A 22,990-nucleotide genomic window follows, 5' to 3' on the forward strand; every position below is an offset into this window, starting at 1 on the left:
GGACTGAAAATTCAATCGGTTAGAATCATTTTCCGCAAACTGAAATGAAAAACTTCTGCTTCCCAAAAAATTATTGCAAATGTAAGGACGGAAATCGTCATTGATATCATTAAATGTTAAAATCATTGTTTGCGACTACGGCAACCGTCATTTAATCTATTTGATTTTGATTTTAATTTAGCAAATGTTTTTTGGCTGGAATAGTTGTATTAGACACAATTAGCATTGTTCTCGTATTATTCTCGAGTTCGTTTATTAAGTTTCTAGAGACAGAAAATTCATCTTGAAAAGCGGTAGCGCAAATGAATATTTCTCGTTTCCAGTATAACATTGAATCAGTTGATTTTTTTGAGTTTACGTATTTGAAATAGTAAATCAGACAAAACAGGAAAACTAATCGGCTTTCGGTCAATCAAAACCAGTCCTCTTTTGACTTGACATGTATGACTGACAGCTGATTCGGTCGTCAATTTATCTCCAATCTCGTTCGCAGTTTCCACCTAAAATTAATGATTGTATTGCAAAATCGCCCAGGGTATATAAACAATAGCCCCCATTTGGCGAGAAAATACGCTGGGATATTTGTCCGCGGACATTATCTGTTCCGAGAGGCGAACTTTGAGGAACAGCAATATGTCCAAGGACAAATAAACGAGCATATTTTCGCGCCAGATGGGGAATATTGTGTTTATTATCCTTCAAATGGTCTGGATAATAGCAGGCAAGTAACGATTTTTAAGAAATGAACAACAACTTTAAGTTTAAAACAAGACATGCTTCGATCGTTCAACGATCATCTTCAGTTGCGAATTCGTTTACAAGTTCGGTTGAATTAATACAAGCAATGGCGTATAAGTTAAAACGTGATACAATTCAAAATTTCGAAAAAATTGACGCACAATTTTAAGAAGCGCGAGACATGGAATAACACTTGCGCGAGCACTACACTTAATACAAGGAAGAAAATTGTCCTTCAAATATTTTCGCGACACGCGCAGTTTTGAAAATTGGGGAATATCACTCGGATATTCCCCAATTTTAGCTGGGGCACATTCAGTCACGTGATGCGTTTAGACCAATCACATATCTGCGACCCTAGAAGGTATTGTTTTTCAGCCGTTCTGGTCACAAATAGGGTATCAATTTTGGGGGTTGGGGGACATGTTTTCCAGAAGAAGCTACTTTTTCATCATTATCGATAAGACCATCAACAAAAGCCCTTCACAAATTGTGTCGGTCTAGGGCAACTGTGCCAGCAGCAACGGTCATAAATAGGGTATCGAAGCTTTTGGTCAGGTCATAAATAGGGTACCGGAAATCATGGATTTTGGTCATAAATAGATAAGGGATTTGGGAAGCGGGCCGCACACCCCTACCCTAATTTTCTGGGAGTACCCCTCCGGGGGCTCTCGTATGGTAGATTTGAAAGAAACGGATGTAACATGTGCTGCTGCCAAGAAAGCAGCTCAAAACAGGATTAGATGGAAAGCCATAGCGTCGGACTTATGTTCCCCAAGGAACTAACTGAAGAGTAAAGAAGAATATGAAAGATATGGGCATCGTGACAATTTGTTGAACAATAACAGAATATGTCATGTTTTTAGAGTAATCCCCAACCCATCTATTTTTGTCGTTTTCATGGTAATGATAGAAATCTGGCATGGACTCGGCAGTATGTATCTGGCCTTTATTAAAGCTCTTTACTATAGAAGTTTGGTAATCATTTATATGAAGACGTACAAGTTGTTTGTTTGAGCAATTCTACGTCATTATTAGGGCGTTTTGGGAGGAGGAAACGTTTGATCTGAGGTTTTCGAAAAACAGAGTAGTCTGTTTGTTTATAGAAATGCTCTGCACACTTTCTAGCCTGCGAACGCAGACGTATTTCCGGCTGTCGCTTGTCTCCGCCGAAAAATAACGTCTGCAGACCCGAGCCAGGAAACGATTTCTGTGACGTAATGACTTTTGTTTCTCCTTGGCCAATCAGATTCCATGATAGAATGAAACTCGAGTGCTCTTCTCAGCGAATACCTCGCGCAGTAGTTCTGGGGCTACTTGAGCTAAACTGTGATTGGCTTAAAATTCCTACGTCACAGAAGTCGTTTCCTGGCTCGGGTTCGCAGACGTTATTTTTCGGCGGAGACAAGCGACAGCCGGAAATACGTCTGCGTTCGCAGGCTACACACTTTCTGGCCCAAAAATATGGCCTTACTTGTTAACTTGCTCGTGTTTATCTGACATTTACCCTTATTATCCTAATTTTATTTTGTAGTACGTACTGCATTGCTTGATAATCAATTTTACGTTTAAATTTTAGGTGATTTACCGTTTTATCACTTTCTGCACTTATAATATAGTATGTAATCCTTTTTTTGGAAATATCTGCAATGGAATGTTGGGCAATGCGATCCACAAGCAGATGAACAGGATTCTTGTTGCATGGTATAGCTGTTACCAAAGTCGTCTCTCATCACCATTTTGCATGTTGGTGAAACGTAATCACACTTACACTGAAACACAACAATAATGATTATTATACATTGAACTCACTATCTCTTTTCTGATTGGCCGAAAGCATACAGTGAATTTTCGAAATCAGCGCCTGTGACGTCATCTCTGCAGATTATACAATAATCATGTCAAGGACGCTCTAGGTCACGGGTAATCATGTCAAGTTCGCGCGCTTTGTGTTGCTTGCCGTCAGTGAAGAAGCAAAAACATGACTTCCATTTTTTTCCTTCACTATATAATAAAACAATTATTAGATTCGGTTTTTGTGATATCCAGAATAATCAAGGTCTCGGTAAGGGTTATCAGCCTCAGCCTTCGGCTTCGGCTGATAACCCCTACCTCGACCTTGATTATTCTGGATATCACAAAAATCTCATCCAATAATTGTTTATAAAGTGTCAAACCTCATTTGATAAGAATGGTAAGGAAAGGGGTTTTTGATGTAATGTATCAAACACGAAAGACCGTGTTTGACCACATTTCCGAAAACCGAGAAGAGAGTTGAAAATACGACGTGCAGCAGAGTATTTTTGACAAACTTCGAGGTGTTTGGAAATTTGGTCAAACACCGTCTTGAGTGGTTGATATATCTTCTCAGTCAAAACATAAATTAAGGAGAAAATGGAGAATTAAAATCGTAAAAAATCTATGCTAATTAAGATCAGATATCCAAACACCGTCACAGTCAACGTGATGAATTATTAACAAATTTGAGAAGTATTTTTGAAAATAATCCTGTTTATGATCATGCTAACGAGCCACAACTGGTTTTGAGTATACTCTTTCTGATTGGATGAAAAAGTTGCGCGAGTTTGTTTTTAACCCAGTCGTGTAGCGTAGTTATATGCAAAACCAGCTATCTTTTGACACTCAATTTAAATCTACCACTTTTTGATCCAGTCAGAAGTAAGACCTAGAATAAATGAAATAAATGACTAGGAATTTGTAGTGGCAAATCCCACTGATTGGCTCTTCGTCCACTGTTTCCGGATCGAATTGGAATTTAGCAATGTGTTGTTTTTTTGTGGAGGGGGGACCCTAAGAAACACCCTGGGAGCAAGGCGAAAACCAACAACAAACTCAACCCACTTATAACGCCGGGTCCAGGATTCGAACCCGGAACACTAGTAAGAAGGCGAACGCTCTCACCACTACACCATCCCTGCTCCCCTAAAACCAATCACAACTCTGTCCCGCGCGTTTCCCCACGCTTCGCTTCAGCTACATTTACTTACTTCGATTTTTGGTTGGTTCATTGGATTACCTGTGTCCCCTGTAATTGGCCAGACTGATTATCTGAGTTTTGGTTTCCTGACACTCAATTGAAAACCACTTTAGACTAGTCTATCAAATTGCCACGTAACACAAGATTGATTATCAGATCATGAATCTGCATGGTCAAGCGCAGAAACCACTGTATCTTCATTTCATTCTTAGCAAAAACAAGTTTAAAAGCTCTTGAAAGTTCGCTGCTGACTCAACCTTCACACTTTTATTATTTTCGTTAAAGTTTGTTCGTAATATGATTAGTAGTAACGTACTTTGTTTCTTGTTTGGCATAATAGTGTAATCAAGCGTGAATCTAAATTGACCGCGGGCAAAAGTCGATTAAAAGTTTAAGGAAAATAGCCAATTAAAATTTATTGCTATCGTCTCTTCTTTTATTTCTTCAACTTTGCTGGTCTTAGTTTTAGAAGTAGCTGAATATTTTAGTTGTTTTCTCACACGGAAATTGCAATATTTCTCCTTTCAATTCTCTGTTTATCTTGTAAAGTTATGTAATTTACCAATGGTACTTTTCTGCTAGGCGGTCGTATCGCCACTGGTATGAACAAAAATCAGTTGCGAGAAATCGGAGTAAACTGGATTCACTGTGAAACATTGGCAAAGAAATCGTCAAAACAAATAAATAAACCCTAGCAGTAGAAAATGTAAATAGCACGGACACGGCACCATTCGCTAGTCGAACTCTGGCACGGATCACAGGCACCGTATCAGGTAATTATGGATATTTTCAAAAGAAAGGTCTGTCAAGGCTATAGTTGAGTAGATTGAAATGCTTCAAGGAATTGTGGTTGGAGTTAATAAAAGTCTTCATTAAGTGTCTTCAGTGTAAGAGGAAAATCTTCGCTACTGGCGGCATTTGAGTGACTGGGATAATCTCAGTTGGGAAGTATACCAGTCGGCGCTATTTTCATGGCTTACCGGAGGAGGCTTAGTTCTTCGTCGTCTCCAAGAAAAACATGGGGGCAACTGTAATGACAGGACGAGAAGCAAAACCAGCAACCATTGCCATGTGTGATCCATGGTTAGCGAAGACTTGTTCGGATAATATTGTTTCTGTTCAATAAAGAATTGAAATATCGGCATTGTAAAGTTTGAATACGGCTTAATTATCACCACAAAGCGCAAGAATGAACTAATACAAACCAGTAAGGTGTTTTGACTTTTCCTGGGCGCCTATACTCTGGGTGATGAGTAGAAAATCCAACGTATTAGTCGATGTTATGTTTCTCAAAGATTACTTCTGGTTTTAGTGGCTTAGTGATACTATATTTTAAGAGAACAAAAATACTCGAATCAAGCTTAAAAATAAACCAAATCTGAAGTTAACAAATTGGCCGCTTAAACTGATCGACAATCATTACCAGCAAATCCAGGCTGAATTATTACTGTTACATGCAAACAAAATACTACCGGAAGAAATAACAATTATTCTTGTTTTCGAGATAATCCCCCAGCGGATGATAGTAACCCAGGAAACAAAATGTATTTTAAAAGAATGAATCTCAACTTACCTCCAAAAAGCGTGACGTCACTAACGATCAATTCGCCAAAAAGGTTTTCGTTCTTTTTCTATAGAACAGAGTTTGTCTCTAAACCTTTCAACGTGACCTCGAAAAAAAACTATTTTGGGTGTAAAATCTCCCAGATTTTAACCTTGTGTACGTTTAACAAGTTTTTTTTAAGTTAATTAGACACGATGTAACTCTTTTTGTTATCTTGTGAAATGTTTACACTTGTCAAGAATCAGGCTTCCCTCAGGGACTTGTATTTGCTAGCTGACAGACCCCTTTGTTTGGTTTTACCTTTAACTTACTTACTTAATACTCTTCGTCCCCTGTGGGACACAAGGCATCAACAATCCCTCTTCATTGTATCCCTATTTTGTGTGACATGGAGTGCCTCACCCAAAGTGAGGTTTGCCTCACTGAGTTCACCTATAAACGTTCGATGCTAAGTGATTTGTGGCCGATCAGGGTTTTTTTTTTCTTTAAGGGCTCAACTAAGTGTAAGTAGGCTGATTTAGCAAGAGAACGGGAACGTCCCTTGACGACGGTGCGCGCAGTACAAATACCCAAATATGGTCAAGTTAGAACAGAATCCAGGTTATTCCGTGCGCCCTACAGTCGTCGTCTGACGTTCCCGTCCTGTTGCTAAATCAGCCTATTAGCAGAGCCGGAGTGGGGAGCTCGTGTACCTTCTCCAGTTCAACCCACCCCATCCCCTCTTCTTTGCCAGACGACAAGTTCTTGACTCAAACTGGTCACGATATTTGGTTTGGATTCTTTACCCTTCCCAGCTGCACAGGTTCTTCTAACTTTAACTTCTTCTCTGCACTTACGGCCATAACACTAATCCCATGAGGCCTGAGTTGAAGGGAAAATATTATCAATCAACATTCTAGTTATTACACAGTATGTCATATCAAGTTATATGTCGCCACATTTTTTAACTGTAATGCTACAAATGTAGCCTTCAAGGGCAGCCGTTTTTTCCTTTTTGGGGGGGGGGGGGGTGGGTCTCTTGTTCTTGTGAGGGGAAGCAGTAGTACTACCGAAAGTGGAAAGTTCAGGGATAAACGAAAGGGATATTCGGTATCTGTAATTCCCCCTCCCCCCCTCGCCCTCTTCCTCCAACATACTGTATATCCAGTCTACCAACTGAGTTAGCAATATAACCACACATCTCGCCATTCAGTGTTTTTATTTCTAACTACATAACACATAAAATTCCAGCACGTATGCTAGTATAACAGTGTTTCGTCGATAAATTGTGTTGCTAAATAAACCCCTTCCCAGCGCTAAAATAGAGCCAAAATATTCACAGTATGTACAGCTTTATGAACTGTTAAATACCGTTTCTCTGCGAAGCTCAGTTATGTCAGAGAAACACAGCAGCTAATTTATTTCTTTTCGGGGAACTAACGTAAAGGTAACTCTACTATAGTATCATTCAACAATGTCATTAAAAATGAAAATGTTCTAATGGTGTTCAAGAAGAAACATCCGATTTAATGAGCCATTTTCGAGTTGCTTTTTACCTCGGTTTCAAAACGAGTCTTGTTGCACAACCTTTCATTTTGAAATGAGTTTCTCTTGCACGTTCTTTGTCTTGCAAATCAAATTCATTTCCCTATGAAAGGTTGTGCACCGCCCTCGTTTTGAAATAGAGGCAAAAAGCAACTCGGAAATGGCTTATTAGGACAATTTTCTTAAATGACTGTACTAAAGCTGAAAACAAAACCAATGTAATGCCAATCACCACACCATGCACACATTATACCCAAATGAACCAATCAGAACTCGATATTGAACATATCACGTGTGCCCCTCGTGGTAAATTTGCTCTCATTGGTAGAGGCGAGTAGCATGTGGTTTTTAACCAACATTATAAAACTCAGATGCAAAATGGCCAAACCAAACACAAATTAGAAATACATTTGACAGTCAGTTCCAAACACAAGTTCAAACTGCTCATGCTGGCATGCATCTGTAGATGTAGCTGTTATAACGTGTTTCACTGTACAGGCAATAACAGTCCAAGCCGCATTCACAATCACTATAGACATGATCATATTTGCCGGAACTCTCCACCACTCGACAAATTGCGTTATCACAAATAGCGTCACACTGTGGAAAATAATAATAAAATCAAATGAAAAAATGTATTTAAAACGTTACTAGACTATTGTAAAAAGTTATACTAGCCTAATAAATTACTAGGCCAATCAAATCACTACTGTCTTAAAATCACTGCCAATGAAATTGCTAGTAGTTGTGATAAGGTTACTATACTGTAACAAGTATTATTAAATTTAAAGCCTTGTTGAAATAGTAATCTAACGAAATCATTAGTCTAATACAATTTCTGGTCAAATGAAACTAAACAAAAAGTAGGGTAGGTGTTCCTATAAACATGACAACGACACATGTAACGTTTGTAATATTCCATAATTAGGAACTGCCTATATATCAAGTCTGCGCTATTTCCAGCAACTTAAAAGGTTTCCAACCTTATTTATTTGTTCTCGCTATAATTTAAGGTTGCATGCTGCTACTTCCGGATCAATTGAGAACCAAAAGCCCAACGTTTTAACTTTGATTTAGACCATATATGAAATTTCTTCCAGAAATTGATTTTCCATCGTTTCCACAATTTACTCCAATCCAAAGGCCTTCTGTTTTTTATCGTTAAAGGAGCTCAGTCACGGTGTTTTGTCTTTTTTTCTGGCCACGTACAAAGTCTCCTTTAAATGGAAGGAAACCTGAAAATAATAGTTTACCAAGATAGAAAAATATCAAAGAGATAATAATAAACCATAAAGGAACAAGGATGGTCAAGGATGGCGAAGATTGACACGGATTGCAAACGACGAATTTAAATAATTTAGGCTAAACTTCTCAAAGTGTGCAAACCGTGACTGAGCTCCTTTTAGTTTTAAAGCAGACAGGCCATTAGGGATTCTTCTAGTATGAGTGTTGTATCCTCTACATATTTCTTTACTGTTCACGAAGATACCTTTTTGAAGGTAACATAAACGTATTAAAATACTTTTATTTTCCCGAATTGCCTTGGCTAACTCTTCAACTGACAAAACAAACAAGTAAGGTGAGAGAGGACAGCCTTGTCTTACACGTCTTTGAATTTCAAAGAAATTGCTCGCCCAACCTTTGTTCAAAACACAGCTCTCTGGGTGGCAACAAAAAAGATTCGACCGCTTCAAGATGCTGCTATCAAAACCAAAAAAATGAAAGACCATTCTATCGTGTCAAACGCTTTTTCGAAGTAATCCTGGAATATTTTTCTCTTCAGTATCACAAATGACACTATCGATAACGCCAATGTTTTCTCCAAAAAATCTACCTTTCATAAAACCAGTCTGGTCGTAATTGATAGGATTAGGGAGAGAAGATGCCACGCGATAAGCAATTGACTTTGCCACTAATTTGCAGTCGAAATACAGGAGGGTTAGGGGTCTCCAGTTTTGATAAAGGATGAATGAGTTTGATCCTCTTCTCTGGGTTATTGAGAGTTTTCCAGTTTCATAAGTGTAGTTCAGTGCTCTAATAAGTACCTAGGATGGTGGATTTATCATTCCAAAACACTTTGTAAAATTCAGCTGGCAAACCGTCAGTCCGAGGGATCTTTTCTGTTCCCATATCTTTTAGTGCCTCTATGCATTCTTTCTCGGTTAGCCCTCCTTCGCGCGCATGTTCGTTGATGGCTCTTTCATCTTCACGCTCCAAAAAAGTTGTGTGATTTTGACGTTTTACAACGTTTTAACTCGACAGGGTTCTTCGTTTTGCAGTAGAGCACGTTTGAATTCCCAAACTTTTGCGTTGCGTGATATTAAAACGGCCGCGCGAGAAAACGGTCGCGTAGGTCAAAAGATGATCGAGTTCTCACTTAATTGTTTGCGAACTGAACAGTTCTTGTACTAGAAGTGGTATTGATTTCAATGTGTCGGAGCTCTAGTGTATTCACGTTTCACAACATGGCGTCTCCATACAAAGCTTTATAAATCTGGGTGAAACACATCTCCGAATAACCCACGAATGAAAAACCGCAATGATCAATCATCTGTCATATCCCAGACCGGCTTGACTTTTTATCGTATGGTGACGATTTTTATTTTTGATTAAAACTAGCAATACATAGTCCGAACAGGCATCACCTATTTTGACTTCGTTCTCCGATTTTTGTTGCGCTTGTTGTAATCATATATCTTTTCCACAACAACCGATATCACACTTACCCATGCGTAGATCATTTGAGCTACTCTCTTTCTGAACTGATTGGGCGCACGTTTGAACGAATAAATACCATGCACTTCATCTCTAACCAAGGCACACAGCAACACAAGTAAAAGAACCTGGGACGCTCTGCGAGACATCGTTACTGCAAAGAAAAATAGCGATTCGCTCTAAAATGTCCAGCAGAAGATCCTTAGTTTTCCAAACTGAAATACACCTCCGGGTCAAAGTCACCTTGAACTCAAAACAAGAAGAATGCCCACAACAGTCAAAACCAACGTTACTTTTTCTATTGACAATAAGCAGCAAAAACGTTAAGGTAACAAAAGTAAAGGTTGATTGTTGTGCACAAAATATGTCGCAATGAGAACAAAACTTTTGTTATTCATTAGTTTCGTCTCGTATTTGGTTTTCAGCTTACAACTTTCTTTCGGTCTTTTTTACTTTATTTGCAGACCTCTTGCTATTATCATTCACACTTTGTAATTAAGATTGTTACAATGCGGCAGGCAATACAACCGGAAGTGACGGAACCGGAAGTTTCCGTTTTCAGTTTTATCGTCAGGTATCTAAGCAGTTTCTAAGCAGCATCCTTATGATCCTATGCAGCCAGGCCTGGAACCGGGCGACGAAGTTAGTTCTGTTTTCGCGCCATTTTCGTACAGGTGGTGGACTGGGTCCGGAAGGATAATATCTAGCTTTTTCTTTCGTGATCATCATTTACGTATCAATACACAAAGTATTGGCCCTATTCTCCCAGAGGAGAGCTAGGAATTAGTAGTAGTACACAAAGTCAAAACAAATGTTAATATCAGATTGGGGTGGCTTCAAAAAGAGAGCAGAACTGGCCTGGTCTGAAAGCCCGGTCGAACCATTCGCCAGGATCGGTTTAACAGGTTATAAGTCACGTTCCAACTTCCTCTAAAACAACATGTTATTATAATATTTGGACATATCCAATTAAAAGTGTGTAGTTACCTCAAATCACGAAAACGTTGCTAACCCTTCACAACACGCTCTTGCACAACAGACTGGGGGTATTCGGTTTTCTTAATTTTTTCTGTGGGTGGGCAAAATCATTAAGTTGAAATTTCAATTTGCAAGGAATTCAAGCCGCCAATAAACGGTGTTTCTGTCTCTTTTTAAGAGATACTTCACAAATTCGCAACACTTGAATTGATTTTCAGCGGAAGTTATTAAAAGGTAAGCTTGTTATCTAAATTTTGCAAACGCAATGTTGTCGTTACGAAACATCATAATTGATGTTTTTCCACCGATAAACGACTTCTGATCGAAATAAAGATTGTGTTTATTGCGGTCGCGTTTTATTGTCCGAATTATAGTAGTTTTAATACAACATGTCTTTTGTTTCAACGGTTCGATGATAATTAAGATTGGCTTTATAATGGCCCCCAAATAAAAAGATTGCCGAATAATACAAAAATAGCAGTACCACATTACTTTCAAGTGTTTTGCATTTATGTAATGCCTTTGGTAGAAATACTTCTGAATATTCAACATAAGATGCTAAGACTTGTCCCTGCAGATAGATCGGCGAGATTCGAGGATAGACTTTGCCTACCGGTTAAGAATATCAAGACCTTCGATACAGACTGACAACCTAAAATTATTGACCGTGAAATCCACCTAATAACAAGCTGGGTTGTTTTCTTTAATTACAACTATCAAGGCAAATATAATTCGTTTTCCACGTAGATTCCAAGGCGTTGTCGAAAGGGATTTACGTTAGCCAATGTGGATATGAACTGAACTGATTGAACTCCATCGCCAGTATGCGCCGTTTTGTGGCGCAGGTAGAATTAGCCCGCCAAAAATTTCAAATTTCGTGTCGCTCGTAACAAAGTTTCCGTTGTAAATAAGGAATCTCGTTCTGTTACAGCCAATCTTCAACAAACGCATTACTTGTGAGACGAGACGACTGAACTCAGTAAAATGCATAAGTAAATTTACCTTCCAAGCTGATGAGGTGATATCTCGCTTTATGAAGACCTATCAGTGTTGATCTAAGCGAAGTAATGTTGCTCGTGCACGTTCTTCCAGCAGACTGAATTCTTGAATTTCCCTCGCTTGTTATTCACCCAGCATGCATGCACTGTGATTGGTAGATGTCGATCATAACGAGAGATTTTATGGCTTATCGACCTGTCTAGATCTGTGGGAATAGATACCAAATTCATATCTTAATGCTCAACCCTTAACTTGCTTATTTGTGCTATGTCCCGTCCATAGTTAGAGTGAATTAAATCTGATAATAACTTTTGATGACGGGAAGAGAATGCGGCAAGTACGTCTCGGGGAAAAAAAAATTTAAATCGTTATTATGCTAAAACCATCAAGCTTTTTTCAACGCAGTGGTCGACCTACTTGTTTTATTCTAGGATTTGACTTGAGGTCAAGCCTAATTTTGTAATTCTTCGTATCAATTACACAGATACAATAGAACAATGTAACAGGAGGCTTTTTCATTTTTCCCCCTAAAAGGGTCTTAAAACTTTGAACCAAACGGAGAGCGCAAATTCACTAACAACCTTATCTTCAACGCCGGTACGATAAGAAATAGTTCGGTGAAACTATGCAATGCAATAAATGGAGGTTTTCGGAGATGAAAATTCTAATGCCGTTGTGATTTGTTTTTGATAGCTAAAACAGGAAATTCTTCACAGTCTAAAAGCGAATTAATATGACATTCGAATATGAAAATAGCACACGTGTCCTCAATCTTTATATGCGTCAGTACTGTCCTAAGTTTATCCAAATATGGACACCGAGACTTGAAACAATCACAATTTTCCACCTACAATATGTGCCATCCAAAATTCATTATCTTAATACAAATAACAGCTTCTTTGAGGTATCATGGTAATATCTGTCCATATCTGATGAAATGCCAGAATAAATTACACAACAAATGTTTTTACTTTTACATAAATATTTGCTTTGTAACTTTTACTTGTTTATTTCCCAAATTATCGCATTTTTGTAATGATGACAACTACGTCTTTTTCACGTGCTTTCCCTGTTGAGTGCATTCTGCGTTCTTGGTTGATCATCAAGTCGTCTTTAGAGACCTAGAGCTATGTTACAGAAACGTGTATACATGTTCATAATCTTTTGGGCGGGAAGAGGAATCTAGTTACTATTATTAATTTAGAACTGGCTTCATATTATGTAACAAAGCTATCTGTTACCATTTCGATTGGTTGTCAGTCTGTACCACATTGTTATCAGTATCCTTGTCAATGAGGTCTATTTTTGTTTTAACATTGTGTAAACTAACTTACCATCAGCAGATTGGAAACATCTTTGGGTCCTTTGGATATTTATAGTATGTAAGCTCAGTTATATCTCTAATACTTGTTCTGGACGTTGTTAATTACCATCTTTTAATTTCTCCACTAATTCCTGTCGACCTTTTCATTCTTTCTACCCTGTGAACAGAGTCTCCCTCGATTTCAAATTTTTCTAGGAAGATCAAAGGAAAATCGAGCTAAGGTATATTTTAATAAGTAAATAGTTTCCCCAATTAGTTTTTTTTAAGCTAAATACCATTGACACTTAAATAGTCTTTCATTCATTCATTCATTCATTCATTCATTCATTCATTCATTCATTCATTCATTCATTCATTCATTCATTCATTCATTCATTCAGTCATTCATTCATTCATTCAGCTAAATCCATTCGTTACCCATTCATTCCTTCCGTCCGTCCGTCCGTCCGTCCTTCCTTCCTTCCTTCCTTCCTTCCTTCCTTCCTTCCTTCCTCCCTCCCTCCCTCCCTCCCTTCCTTCCTTCCTTCCTTCCTTCCCTCCTTCCTTCCTTCCATCCAAGCATTTTTATCAATCAATCATTGTTTGTTTTCCTTCCTTCATCAGATGTTTATTCAGTCAGTGATTTATTTGGTCGTACGGTCAGCCTTTAATTATGGTCTTCCTGGTTTCCTTCCTTCCTTTCTAATTCATTCTATGCTCATTTTTCACCTTTCCCCCCTTACTATCCCATTCCAAATTTCACTCTCAAAACGGAGTAGCTTCAGCACAGTACATGTACTTTGTTGTCTGACAAAGCACACTGTAATTTTACGTACCATATGCGACAATCTTTTCTATTCAGTTATAGCTTAAGTGTGCAGTCTCTGTTATAATGGTGACACCAAGCACAGAGGGTGTTTTTGTCCTCTTCAAGGGGCTAGTATATTTTAGTCTCGCATTACAGCGAGAGGTACACAGATCTTTTCTTTGGCGTGTGTATACACGTATGATTAACTATTCGTCGTAAACCTCAATTTGTAAGTTCTGCCAAAAGAGCTTCACAGTTCATGGTGGAAGCAGAAGCGCGTTAAAGACAAGGCACCAACTTCCGGTCTTCGTCTGCAGAATACAAAAGCAAAAACCGACACAACGTAGAATGATTTTTTGAAGGTGTACTATATTTCGGCTGGCCAGACCAACCTTCTTCAGGTACAATGGAAGATTTTACATTGGTGCGTGTTTTTATGTAGCCGATATTTACGTAATACCGGAAATACGCAAAAGTAATTGATAGTGTAAATTGAAGATAAGCATACGGTAAAATAAAATAACATGATAAAAGAACATAATAAAAGAAAACAAATGGAAAGAATTAATATGTTTCTTCGCGGATGTTCAGACCATTAGGATCAATTGTTCTGCCTTTTTGAATTAAAAAAGCTTCCCTGGCCTTACGGATAGAGTCTGCACCTTCTCCTCCCACTCAACCACTCGCCGCATATTCACTCACTTATTGAGTTACTCACTTGTTCGGTCATCCCCTTTTCCCCACCCCCAATTTGGACTCACTGAACCCTCACTCACTCAACATGTATTTATTATCGGTGAGAGACTCTCTTGCAGGTTTCTGTCACTTTATAGTCCATAATTAAACAATGGTTTGACTGATTTATTACACATTTCATGAAGAAAATAACGCCGTATTTGATTGTAAGACAAACTTATGTTCACTTTGGAAAACAAAGGATTGGAATTTCGGTCATTCATAACTATTAACAAAATTCTTGAATCTGATTGGTTCTTGGCACATCCTGTTTTTCACCAACTTAAATTGTAGCTCAAGCTTCCATTTAAAGGTGTCCAATAAACAGTGTCCGATTCCAAAAACAAGGGCTCGAATGACAAAATGCGCGTGCTGAGCGCGCGTTTTACTTGGTTTCTTCATGTGATTGAATACTCCTCAATTTTTTATTTTTCTGTTACTTTTCAGAAATGGATTATTTTCTCAGCAAACTTTGCCATGAGATAAAAACTCGTTAACAGGCTTCGATCTGACATATTTTGTCGGTGATCATACTCGCGGTCAAACAAGTTGGTCTCCTACTACACGACAATTTTGTTAATCACTATTATTTACTACAATTCATGGAAGGTTAAAAAGTATGCAGTCTTCCCTCGTTTTTTCTCTCGCTCGCCTCTTTTTCGCTCGTCCCCAACCACCGAGGGCCTGGAACAGGCTGACAAAAAACGAAAGGTGAAACGTTCAAATATACAAACAGAAAAAAATAGATATGAAAAAGTATAAAATGTAAATAAAAGTAGCCATTGGAAGCCCGAAAAAGGGTCCAAGACCTTTACTGCTCGAGCCACCACAAATATAAGTCATGGTTATACATAAGATAACAATAAATAACAATGACAAAGTGTAGATTAAGATAAACTAACCTAGAAATGATGATGCCAAAATTTACAATAGAGGTCAGTAAATACCGTCCTAAAACGTTATGAAGTTATTTTTTAAAAAAGCTAAATTAGAACTGTTATGTACATATCTATGTAAAAATAGTGTAATATTCTACCTTGGGTATTGTTATTTATGACATGGTAATAAGTTATGGGGAATCGCCCTGGCCTAGGACAAGTCCAGGACCAGGCGAAAATAGAAGCGGACAGGATCAAGCCCGACTTACCCGTTAGGTGGGAGGCCTCTTCACTTTCGCATCCTCGACTTGATGGCGGTGAGATGGTACCCCACTCAAAATTGGCGTATTAAAGTACCAGTCACGCACATGAAATGTTTACGCATCGCGCACGCTAACTCTTGATTAGAGCATGTTCAACACGCGCACTTGACCGGTCCGGTCTATCCGGAGGCGAGCGCACTGACCACGAGGCCGCCCTGCCTCCTCCTCTGCGCCTATGTATTTGGCGGGATTTCGCGCGCCAGTGCTTTTGTTTAGGTGGCGACTGTGAACGCGAGAGGAGAATTTCCTCGCGACTTTTTTTTCCCGCGAGAGAACAACATGGTTGCTCTGCCACCAAAAACAAAATGCCCCGGCTACGCATGCTACCGCTTCGTCCCATCCCTCTCTCCACTACTTCTTTAAACTCGTGTCTGTAAGCCAGACATATTAATAACAAGCCTTAAATTTTAGTTTAACTGATCTTTTGTAAACGGGTAACCTTGACCGTAATGCCTTTATTATTTCTATTACACAAATCCGACAAGAGCGACTGTTCACAGTATTATATAAATCATCAAGATGAATTTTAAGTTCAGGAATGAAAGAGGCAGCGTACCGTTTTGAAACATGGGGGCCTCATCGTTAAGCCAAGCGGATACATCTGCTCGTATTTTCCAAAATATTTTTTTGCGTTGTTCGTTTGCACAAAAAGCTTCTTTGCGATGTCTACGGTGTTCAATGTGTCCGTAATAGACTTATGACAATGCAGGAGAAGGCATTTGTTTAGACGATCGTAGCTCCTTCATAGTGCTTCTAAGGCAGGCTTTTAGTCTTCGTTAAGCAGAAAATGTGCGTTCGGAAGTCACCGATGCTGTTCAAAAAGTCTTACGAAACGTTATTTCGCCAAGCGCGAGCATGATGAAAAGATTTGTGAAAAGATCACGAAACGGAATATTTTGTCAAACCAATTTTATGCGGCGCTAGCAATATTTTCAGCACTGAAGGGGGGGGTCTGAGTCCCCAAATTTTCTTTTTTTGGGGGGGGGGGTTACAGCCCCCCTGTAACCCTTCTCCGCGCCTATGAATGAGGAAAGTTGTAAGACAAATGAGCCGAAGGAGTTTCTCTAGCTTTTTCTGTTAAAGGTTAATGAGGGCGTGCTCAAAAACTAGTATCATATATTTCAGACACCAAAATAAACAAAAAATGTTTTTATAGCCAAAAGCTAATTAAAGCCCTCTTATGGTTAATCAATCACTACGCTTCTAAATTAGCACAATTCGCTTTATTCAGTTTTAGCAAAGTACTTCAAAATAACGAGAAATTAGCAATAGCTCTAGTACATTCGATGCCGACAGGATTAACATAGTGAGAATAATTGGGCGTATTAATCTTTGCTCTCTAGACAGGTATTGTAGCATATTATAACTGAAATGAAAGAGGGCAAAACCTTAGGTTTGTCAATGGTCTAGACGGGAAAAGACTGGGCTTTCTGCGGGGCGGAAATACCGATTAAACCCCATCCGCTAGGTGGCTCATCAACAAATAACATCACAGAAATATCAAACATTGTCAATTTCACTTAAATACGAATTAACCTTGGGCATCACAAAATGCAACTGAGGAATTATATGGAACTAAACAACTTTGGCAAAAAATGTGATTATTTAAGTTTCCCATCTCGGGCATTTCAAAACATTTTACGCTATAGAACGTAAAAGTTTATTTCTTTATTCCCGCCACTTTAAGTCAAGATTGCCAAAATGATTTTGTTTTCTTTTTCCTGTGTACAGCTTACTTTAGTCTGCTAGCAAGCATTAGATATATACACTGAGGGGTGAGGTAAGAACAAGTGGGCGTTTAAAGAAGATAACAGTATCATAAACTATTCCGTTCAATAGATTAATTATTAAGAGTGGTTAAGGCCTCTTACCTTCGGTTTTGTTCAAGATATTTCATTTGGCGTGGTAGAGACATCAGTTTGGTAGTAAGTTTGGAATAAAAAAAAATAAAAGTAATGATATGGTGCCTGAACTCAACGGTTACCACACAGGAAATTGCTAACTATTTTTGGTAAGCTTGCGCTGAGTTGACACAGCTTTCCCCTGGGATGGGGGGAGAGAAACGAGGACGTGACGTCACCAGAGCGGTTTTGGAGGCTCGAGGGTTTGGGATTCTTATGTGAATTGTTTAGTTGGATCGGCTTGTTTTCAACTGGAAGACTGGTGACTTTTTATCCACGTGAAATCATTTTACCGTAAAAGAGACAAGGCTACACATCTTCAACGTTGAAATTCTGGTGGAATGCTACGAACAGTTTGTAAATGAGGAAATTACCGGATGGCGACCGCCGTGATGAAAATGGCGGCGGGTACAAAATGAAGTACTAGTGGTACTAGGCAACGATGTGTTCATCGTTGGCCTTGATTTTCTGACAAGCAAGCGTTATGTTGTTGTTCGGTGTATGCCTTTAGCTGTCTAACGTATATCATGACTGCTACTGTATCAAGACTTTCGTGGTTTTGATGCTAGAGGCTAAGTCGGCTGAAGGTTTAAATTTCAATTCAACGGGTCCTTGAGGCAAGTCGTGTCATCATCGATTTAAAATGAACTCTACAAAGGCTAAGGACTCGGATAAGGCTTCAGGTAAGATATAATAGCTTTATGATTTACTCTTGAGCTTCGTCTAGCCCGATAGTGTTTCGACATAGCAGTACAACTGATTCCTTGACACTCAAATCTATAATATGTTTTTGGAAACCCAAGCAAGCTTGTATGCCATAGAGTTTACTTGTTGGACATAATTAACCAACTGATGAGGTGTTACGCAGGGCTGAACTTTTAGTTCAAGTGGCTTCAGTGCAGAACTACATAATGCTTCTTCTTCCTCACCTTTGATTTTCAGAAAATGAAATTATCGCGACTTAATTATTCCTCGTAGTAAGACCACAATACGTACAGACTAGCCGGCCACAAGTGTTGAATTGAAAGCACTTAGCGAACTAAATACGATCATCTCGAACGTACATAACGTTTGTACCAAATTAGTATTTCGAAAATACCCATAAACGGACAATTTAATACGCCAACTGGTTAATAATTTTTCTGGAATCTTTCCGGGTGTCGAAAAAAGTATTTTGAAAGCAAGGTCAAGTCTGGAGGTTAAGATCAATCCAACGACATTTTTACACGCGCTTCGCTCATGTTGTCCTGTTATTTGTGAGCTCAAACTTGATTGCAATATTTGTTGTTTTACGTTAAACGTTTACGTTACATTCAAAGTTGTGATTACTGGAACAAAATAATTGCTGTTGAACATGAAACGATCATGTGGGTCACAACATATGACTAAGGAAATCGGTGGACAATTTTTGCTAATTGAATGCTTTACAGGAGGGACGATTCATAGCGTTCGAGCCAGTCTCGGTCGTCTTTATTATTTCGCCTTCTAGAATATTTTACGTGGATTCGGGGAAGCAATTCCTTCCTTTAAGGCTACAAATTAGCTGCCTGATTAAAGTCCCAAAATAGATTAGGATGAAATCTGTCGACGAGTCACATAGCAAATAAACAAAGTCATCAAACGTAAGAAAGGTTTCCGTAACGTAAAATCTCAAGGTTTTAGTTTTACCTAGTTTATAATAACTGAATTGCTCTCTCATAAGTTTCGATTACATTCACGTAATCTCTTTGTTTTGTTTTTCAATAATTATTTCTTCATATGAGATTGTTACGCTTTAGTCATGTTATTCGTGGGCTAAGGTCGAAATTTGCATTTGAAAGGTTTCAGGGTATACAAAGTTCCAGGTCCCAACTCGATCATTTAAGTTACATTTTGGAACCCCGATTTCTCATTCTATGATATTCTTTTCTTTCAACAGAGGCATGTTGCATGGCCTTCACTCCACAGAGCTCGCCAACCCGTGTAAGTGCAATCTCTTGTGTTATCTGTTTTACCACTTCAAAGCTTCGAAAGAAGCTATATTACTTTCACATGTTGCTGGCATTAGACGGGGTTAGTGCACCTTCCAACATCTTCTATTTGGATTCAATGGAATTTATTAGGTCTGCGCTCACAATGCTTGATGTTAGGTCATCGTTTTAATTACGTGAATGGTCCAAGTTTTGGTTTTGACCTTGGTATTGTCAGATTACTCCGTTGATTGAAAGATCGCTAAATAAAACGCGATTTTAGTGAATGTATCGTAAGTTAATTTCGAATCTCACATCAAGTTCGGAATATTTGTTTACACAAGGTGCAAGATTCGATCGCTCGAATGTTTAGTTGACTTTGTCGATTTTCAAAGTGTGGAAGACACTCGCACCATTATGTCACGCGATCGAATCTGTCCAAAGAGAACTTTCTAATCTTCCGTCAAGGAACCCAGTCCAGATAAAATGAAAACCTTTATGAGCTGGAATCCAGCTGTCCGCTGCATATTTGTACACCTCTGGTCTGATTAACGACTTAGGATTTGTAAATAAAGTTCGTTGGCGTGTCGATATAGCTGATCATGAACCTCCTGTTGTTTTGGTAAACTCGGATCTTATCTCTACAAACGTTCCTCTTTCTCTTTGTTGTTGTTTGGCTGTTATATCAGCACACTTTGAAATAGAACCCTAATTTTGAAATTTGTTTTTATCCATCGGATCATTTTGTTATAGTATGACCTGTCATCGTCTCTGTTTAGTTGCTTTTCGTTTGACGACTTATACATACGATACTGCATCACATGCAAAACATTTGCAATTCAACAGTTACATATTGCTACTTATTCTTGTGGTTTTGGTCAGTCATTGGAATGCAAACACTACCAAAGTTTCTTGGCATTCCCAGATTATTTTGACTTCTGTATCAATTTCTCTTGTTTGTATTGTCTGCACCTAATCAACAATTCGATGACTAGCTCAAAATTTTCAATTTTAAGATTTTAAGGCAAATTTTTTTTTTTGGAATTCAGATATTCCAACTGGGAATATAAGCAACAGACTATTGTCTGACAATATTGCTAAAATGACATCATCTCTAGCTTATACAGCTACTGCTTTTCTTGATTAATACATAAGTTATGTTACGCTTTCGAGTTGTGTTCCATAAAATATCTCACAAGTCCCTTGTATTTTCTTGGTATACACACAAGCCGTTAGAACTATTTTATACCATGCCATAGAAAATATGGTGGCCAACACTATAAGTGCCACATATGTGTGACTCTCTAAGAGTGTCCCTAGTTTTGGTTGTTATTTAAGTTTTTCATTTTTTCCATTTCTTTTCCAGGGTGGGGAGGTGATATTTATTACATACTCAGATGATTTTCCACTACCAGACAATGGAGAATTTTACCTGGTATTTGAAGGAAAAAGTCAGCGGCATGTAACTACAGCACAACAAATAAATGCATATACTCTACGTGCAGTTGTGCCAGGTACAAAATAATCCCTCTATGCATGTATTACTACATATGGATGTAATGGCAATAATACAGTCGAACCTCCGGTTGCAACCACCTATACAGTAAGCGACCACCTCTCCTTAACAACCAGTTTTCCAAAATACCAAAAGTTTCCAAGCCAAATCACTATACTTGGAACCTCTTGTAAGCGACTGTGACCACTTTTAGAGCTGAAAGTTTGAACTTTTTTTTGTTTTTAACCTCCCATAAGCGACCACTTGACAGATAATAGAGAGGAAATTGGATAATAAGGTGTTGTAACATTATCGTATTCCCAGGTAGTACAAAAGACAAAAATATTTCAATCATTGGGAAACTGGATTTTTTCCCTCAAAATTGACTTTTTTCGTGAATAAAATGTTTAAAACATGGGGTAAGTCTGTAGTTACAATAATTATGCTATCTGCGCCAAATTTTTGATCCACTATGGTCTAAGCTCTTGTAAGCGACCACCTCGGCTTGACATTTTGGGTTTTCGCTTATGGGAGGTTCAACTGTATTTACTTAGATCTATACTGTGCATACTGTAACTGACTAAAAACATGTTTTATTAGGACGTGTTAAAGTTTGCTTTTGGTTGAAGATTTCCAGACATTAGTTAAACTCTCGTGGAGATACCACATATTAGTAAAATGGTTATTATAGACCCATTGACCACTCTTACAGTTAGTTGTTAGATATCTGCATCCGCTTATTAGGGTATAATTTACAGTACCTAAGGCAAATACATTTTTGGAACTTGGCTACTGTCTGCTGGAAACAGTGTATTAATTTAACTGTATTTATTGCCATAGTCAGATGCAAAATAAAATAAATTAAAATTTACCCTTCTGGTTGTTGAAAATAGCACTCTCATTTGGCATGTTTTTGTCCTGTTTCAGATCATGACCAGGCAGAAAGAGTCTCACTTACTGTATACTGCGCCCAAGAAAACAAAGTGGGCTCTCTCTCGTCACATAAATTTTTGTACTTGCTGGAGACAGAACAAATCATTGCACAACTTTTGGCAGACAGTGCATCAGATAGCAAACTTTTTGAATGTCTCACATCTTTGTCAGAAATATCAAATAGTTTATCCAAGGAACTTAAAGACACATTAGATTCCAGAATAACAAATGGATTTGAGTTTCTGGATTTGTCTCCTACTTGGTCATTATTTGGTGAAAAAGGGATGGAGAATTATCAGAATGTAAATGGTGAGTATGATATAGTTGTAGCTCTTTTTCTGCTGTACATTTTGGCAATGTATCATGGATAAACTGCTCTATGGATATCAGAAGTAATAGGAAAAATAGAAATTAAGCCAGTTCTCTGGTAATGCAGTGTACATTCTACATTCAGATTCTAATTGTGAGCTGACCAGGCGGTAGTATAATGTCAGGGGTTCATTAAGGGCCGGGCACTGGGCAAATTGCCCGGCTGTGAGGACAATTTTGCCAGGTTGGTTTTTGACCATCTAGAGGAAAGTTTTTCTTACCAAGGAGTTCAGTTCTATTAGTTTTGCCCACCTGTGAAAACCAGTTGTCCTCCTGCTGAAAATGTGAATGAAACCCTTGTCATATGCTGGACCCCAGATCGAGCAGTCCTTGCCATGGTCATTATGCTGTATTCTTTATAGACAAGAAAATTCACTCTCACAGGGCATCAAGACATAAATGGTAATGGTACTTGCAAATAAAATGCTGGGGATAAACCTACAATGGACAAGCATCTCATTTGGGGGCAGGGGCATGGAGGGGGGGTTGGTGGGTTAAAAAATTTTCTTAATTGCTTCATGCTATGGAAACCAGCCTGACGGGCCACTACAGCAAAGGGTCAAGCATGCTGCCCCATTCCAATACTTGCAATTATTCTAATAAATCACCCCTTTCTGATAAATGCCTATTTTCCTGTATCAGTGTCCAGTGTGCCAGGTTAAATTCAGTTAATAGTTAATGGTTTTTTCAGAAAAAAACTATTGAATTCAGTTTGCGTTGAGAATGATTTATCTAAATATTGTTAGTTTAAAGGTTATTAAATCCATCAGTCTTGAGAGG

The 22,990-nt window shown here is 38.4% G+C and overlaps 2 protein-coding genes and 1 long non-coding RNA gene across 9 annotated transcripts in view; 1 reads left to right on the forward strand and 2 right to left on the reverse strand.

Moving 5' to 3' along the window:
• Nucleotides 1-1,666: 1,666 nt before the first annotated feature.
• On the reverse strand, nt 1,667-5,270 carry LOC110064295 (uncharacterized). The gene is made up of 4 exons (XR_002298319.2): nt 5,160-5,270; nt 4,942-5,061; nt 4,717-4,851; nt 1,667-2,510 (listed from the first exon to the last, which is right to left on the reverse strand). It is a non-coding gene; the product is annotated as an uncharacterized LOC110064295 (long non-coding RNA).
• A 1,211-nt stretch (nt 5,271-6,481) lies between these two features.
• LOC110064113 (uncharacterized) lies at nt 6,482-11,870 on the reverse strand. 3 transcript variants are annotated; one of them, XM_089275488.1, is made up of 4 exons: nt 11,520-11,870; nt 10,527-10,608; nt 9,551-9,693; nt 6,482-7,424 (listed from the first exon to the last, which is right to left on the reverse strand). In XM_089275488.1, the coding sequence occupies exons 3-4, from the start codon at nt 9,686-9,688 to the stop codon at nt 7,269-7,271; spliced, it is 294 nt and encodes a 97-aa protein (XP_089131614.1). In that variant the 5' UTR covers nt 9,689-9,693; nt 10,527-10,608; nt 11,520-11,870; the 3' UTR covers nt 6,482-7,268. The 3 variants fall into 3 exon arrangements, with proteins under 3 accessions (XP_089131614.1, XP_089131613.1, XP_089131615.1); XM_089275487.1 differs by lacking the exon at nt 10,527-10,608 and having other exon boundaries at nt 11,520-11,866; XM_089275489.1 differs by lacking the exons at nt 10,527-10,608; nt 11,520-11,870 and adding an exon at nt 9,783-10,418.
• Nucleotides 11,871-17,637: 5,767 nt separating this feature from the next.
• The window catches only part of LOC110064217 (rho guanine nucleotide exchange factor 28-like), a 32,897-nt gene continuing 27,544 nt past the window's right edge, over nt 17,638-22,990 (forward strand). For all 5 annotated transcript variants that reach the window (XM_020771225.2, XM_020771226.2, XM_020771227.2 and 2 more), the window contains exons 1-4: nt 17,638-18,147; nt 19,383-19,426; nt 20,780-20,927; nt 21,836-22,150. In XM_020771225.2, coding sequence (XP_020626884.2) covers nt 18,108-18,147; nt 19,383-19,426; nt 20,780-20,927; nt 21,836-22,150 — 547 coding nt within the window. In that variant the 5' untranslated portion in view covers nt 17,638-18,107. The remainder of the gene's footprint in view (nt 18,148-19,382; nt 19,427-20,779; nt 20,928-21,835; nt 22,151-22,990) is intronic.

The sequence above is a fragment of the Orbicella faveolata genome, unplaced genomic scaffold (genome assembly GCF_042242905.1).
Source record: "Orbicella faveolata isolate gen_17 unplaced genomic scaffold, um_ofav_v1 contig_36, whole genome shotgun sequence".
Taxonomy (NCBI): domain Eukaryota; kingdom Metazoa; phylum Cnidaria; class Anthozoa; order Scleractinia; family Merulinidae; genus Orbicella; species Orbicella faveolata.

What these genes read in the sequence shown, in the direction of transcription:
- LOC110064113 (XM_089275488.1), bottom strand. Translation starts at nt 9,688, where the DNA reads ATGTCTCGCAGAGCGTCCCAGGTTCTTTTACTTGTGTTGCTGTGTGCC. An exon ending in CTCAAATGATCTACGCATGG is followed by an intron (nt 7,425 to 9,550) that starts GTAAGTGTGATA and finishes TATTTTCCACAG; the next exon opens with TGTGACGCTATTTGTGATAA.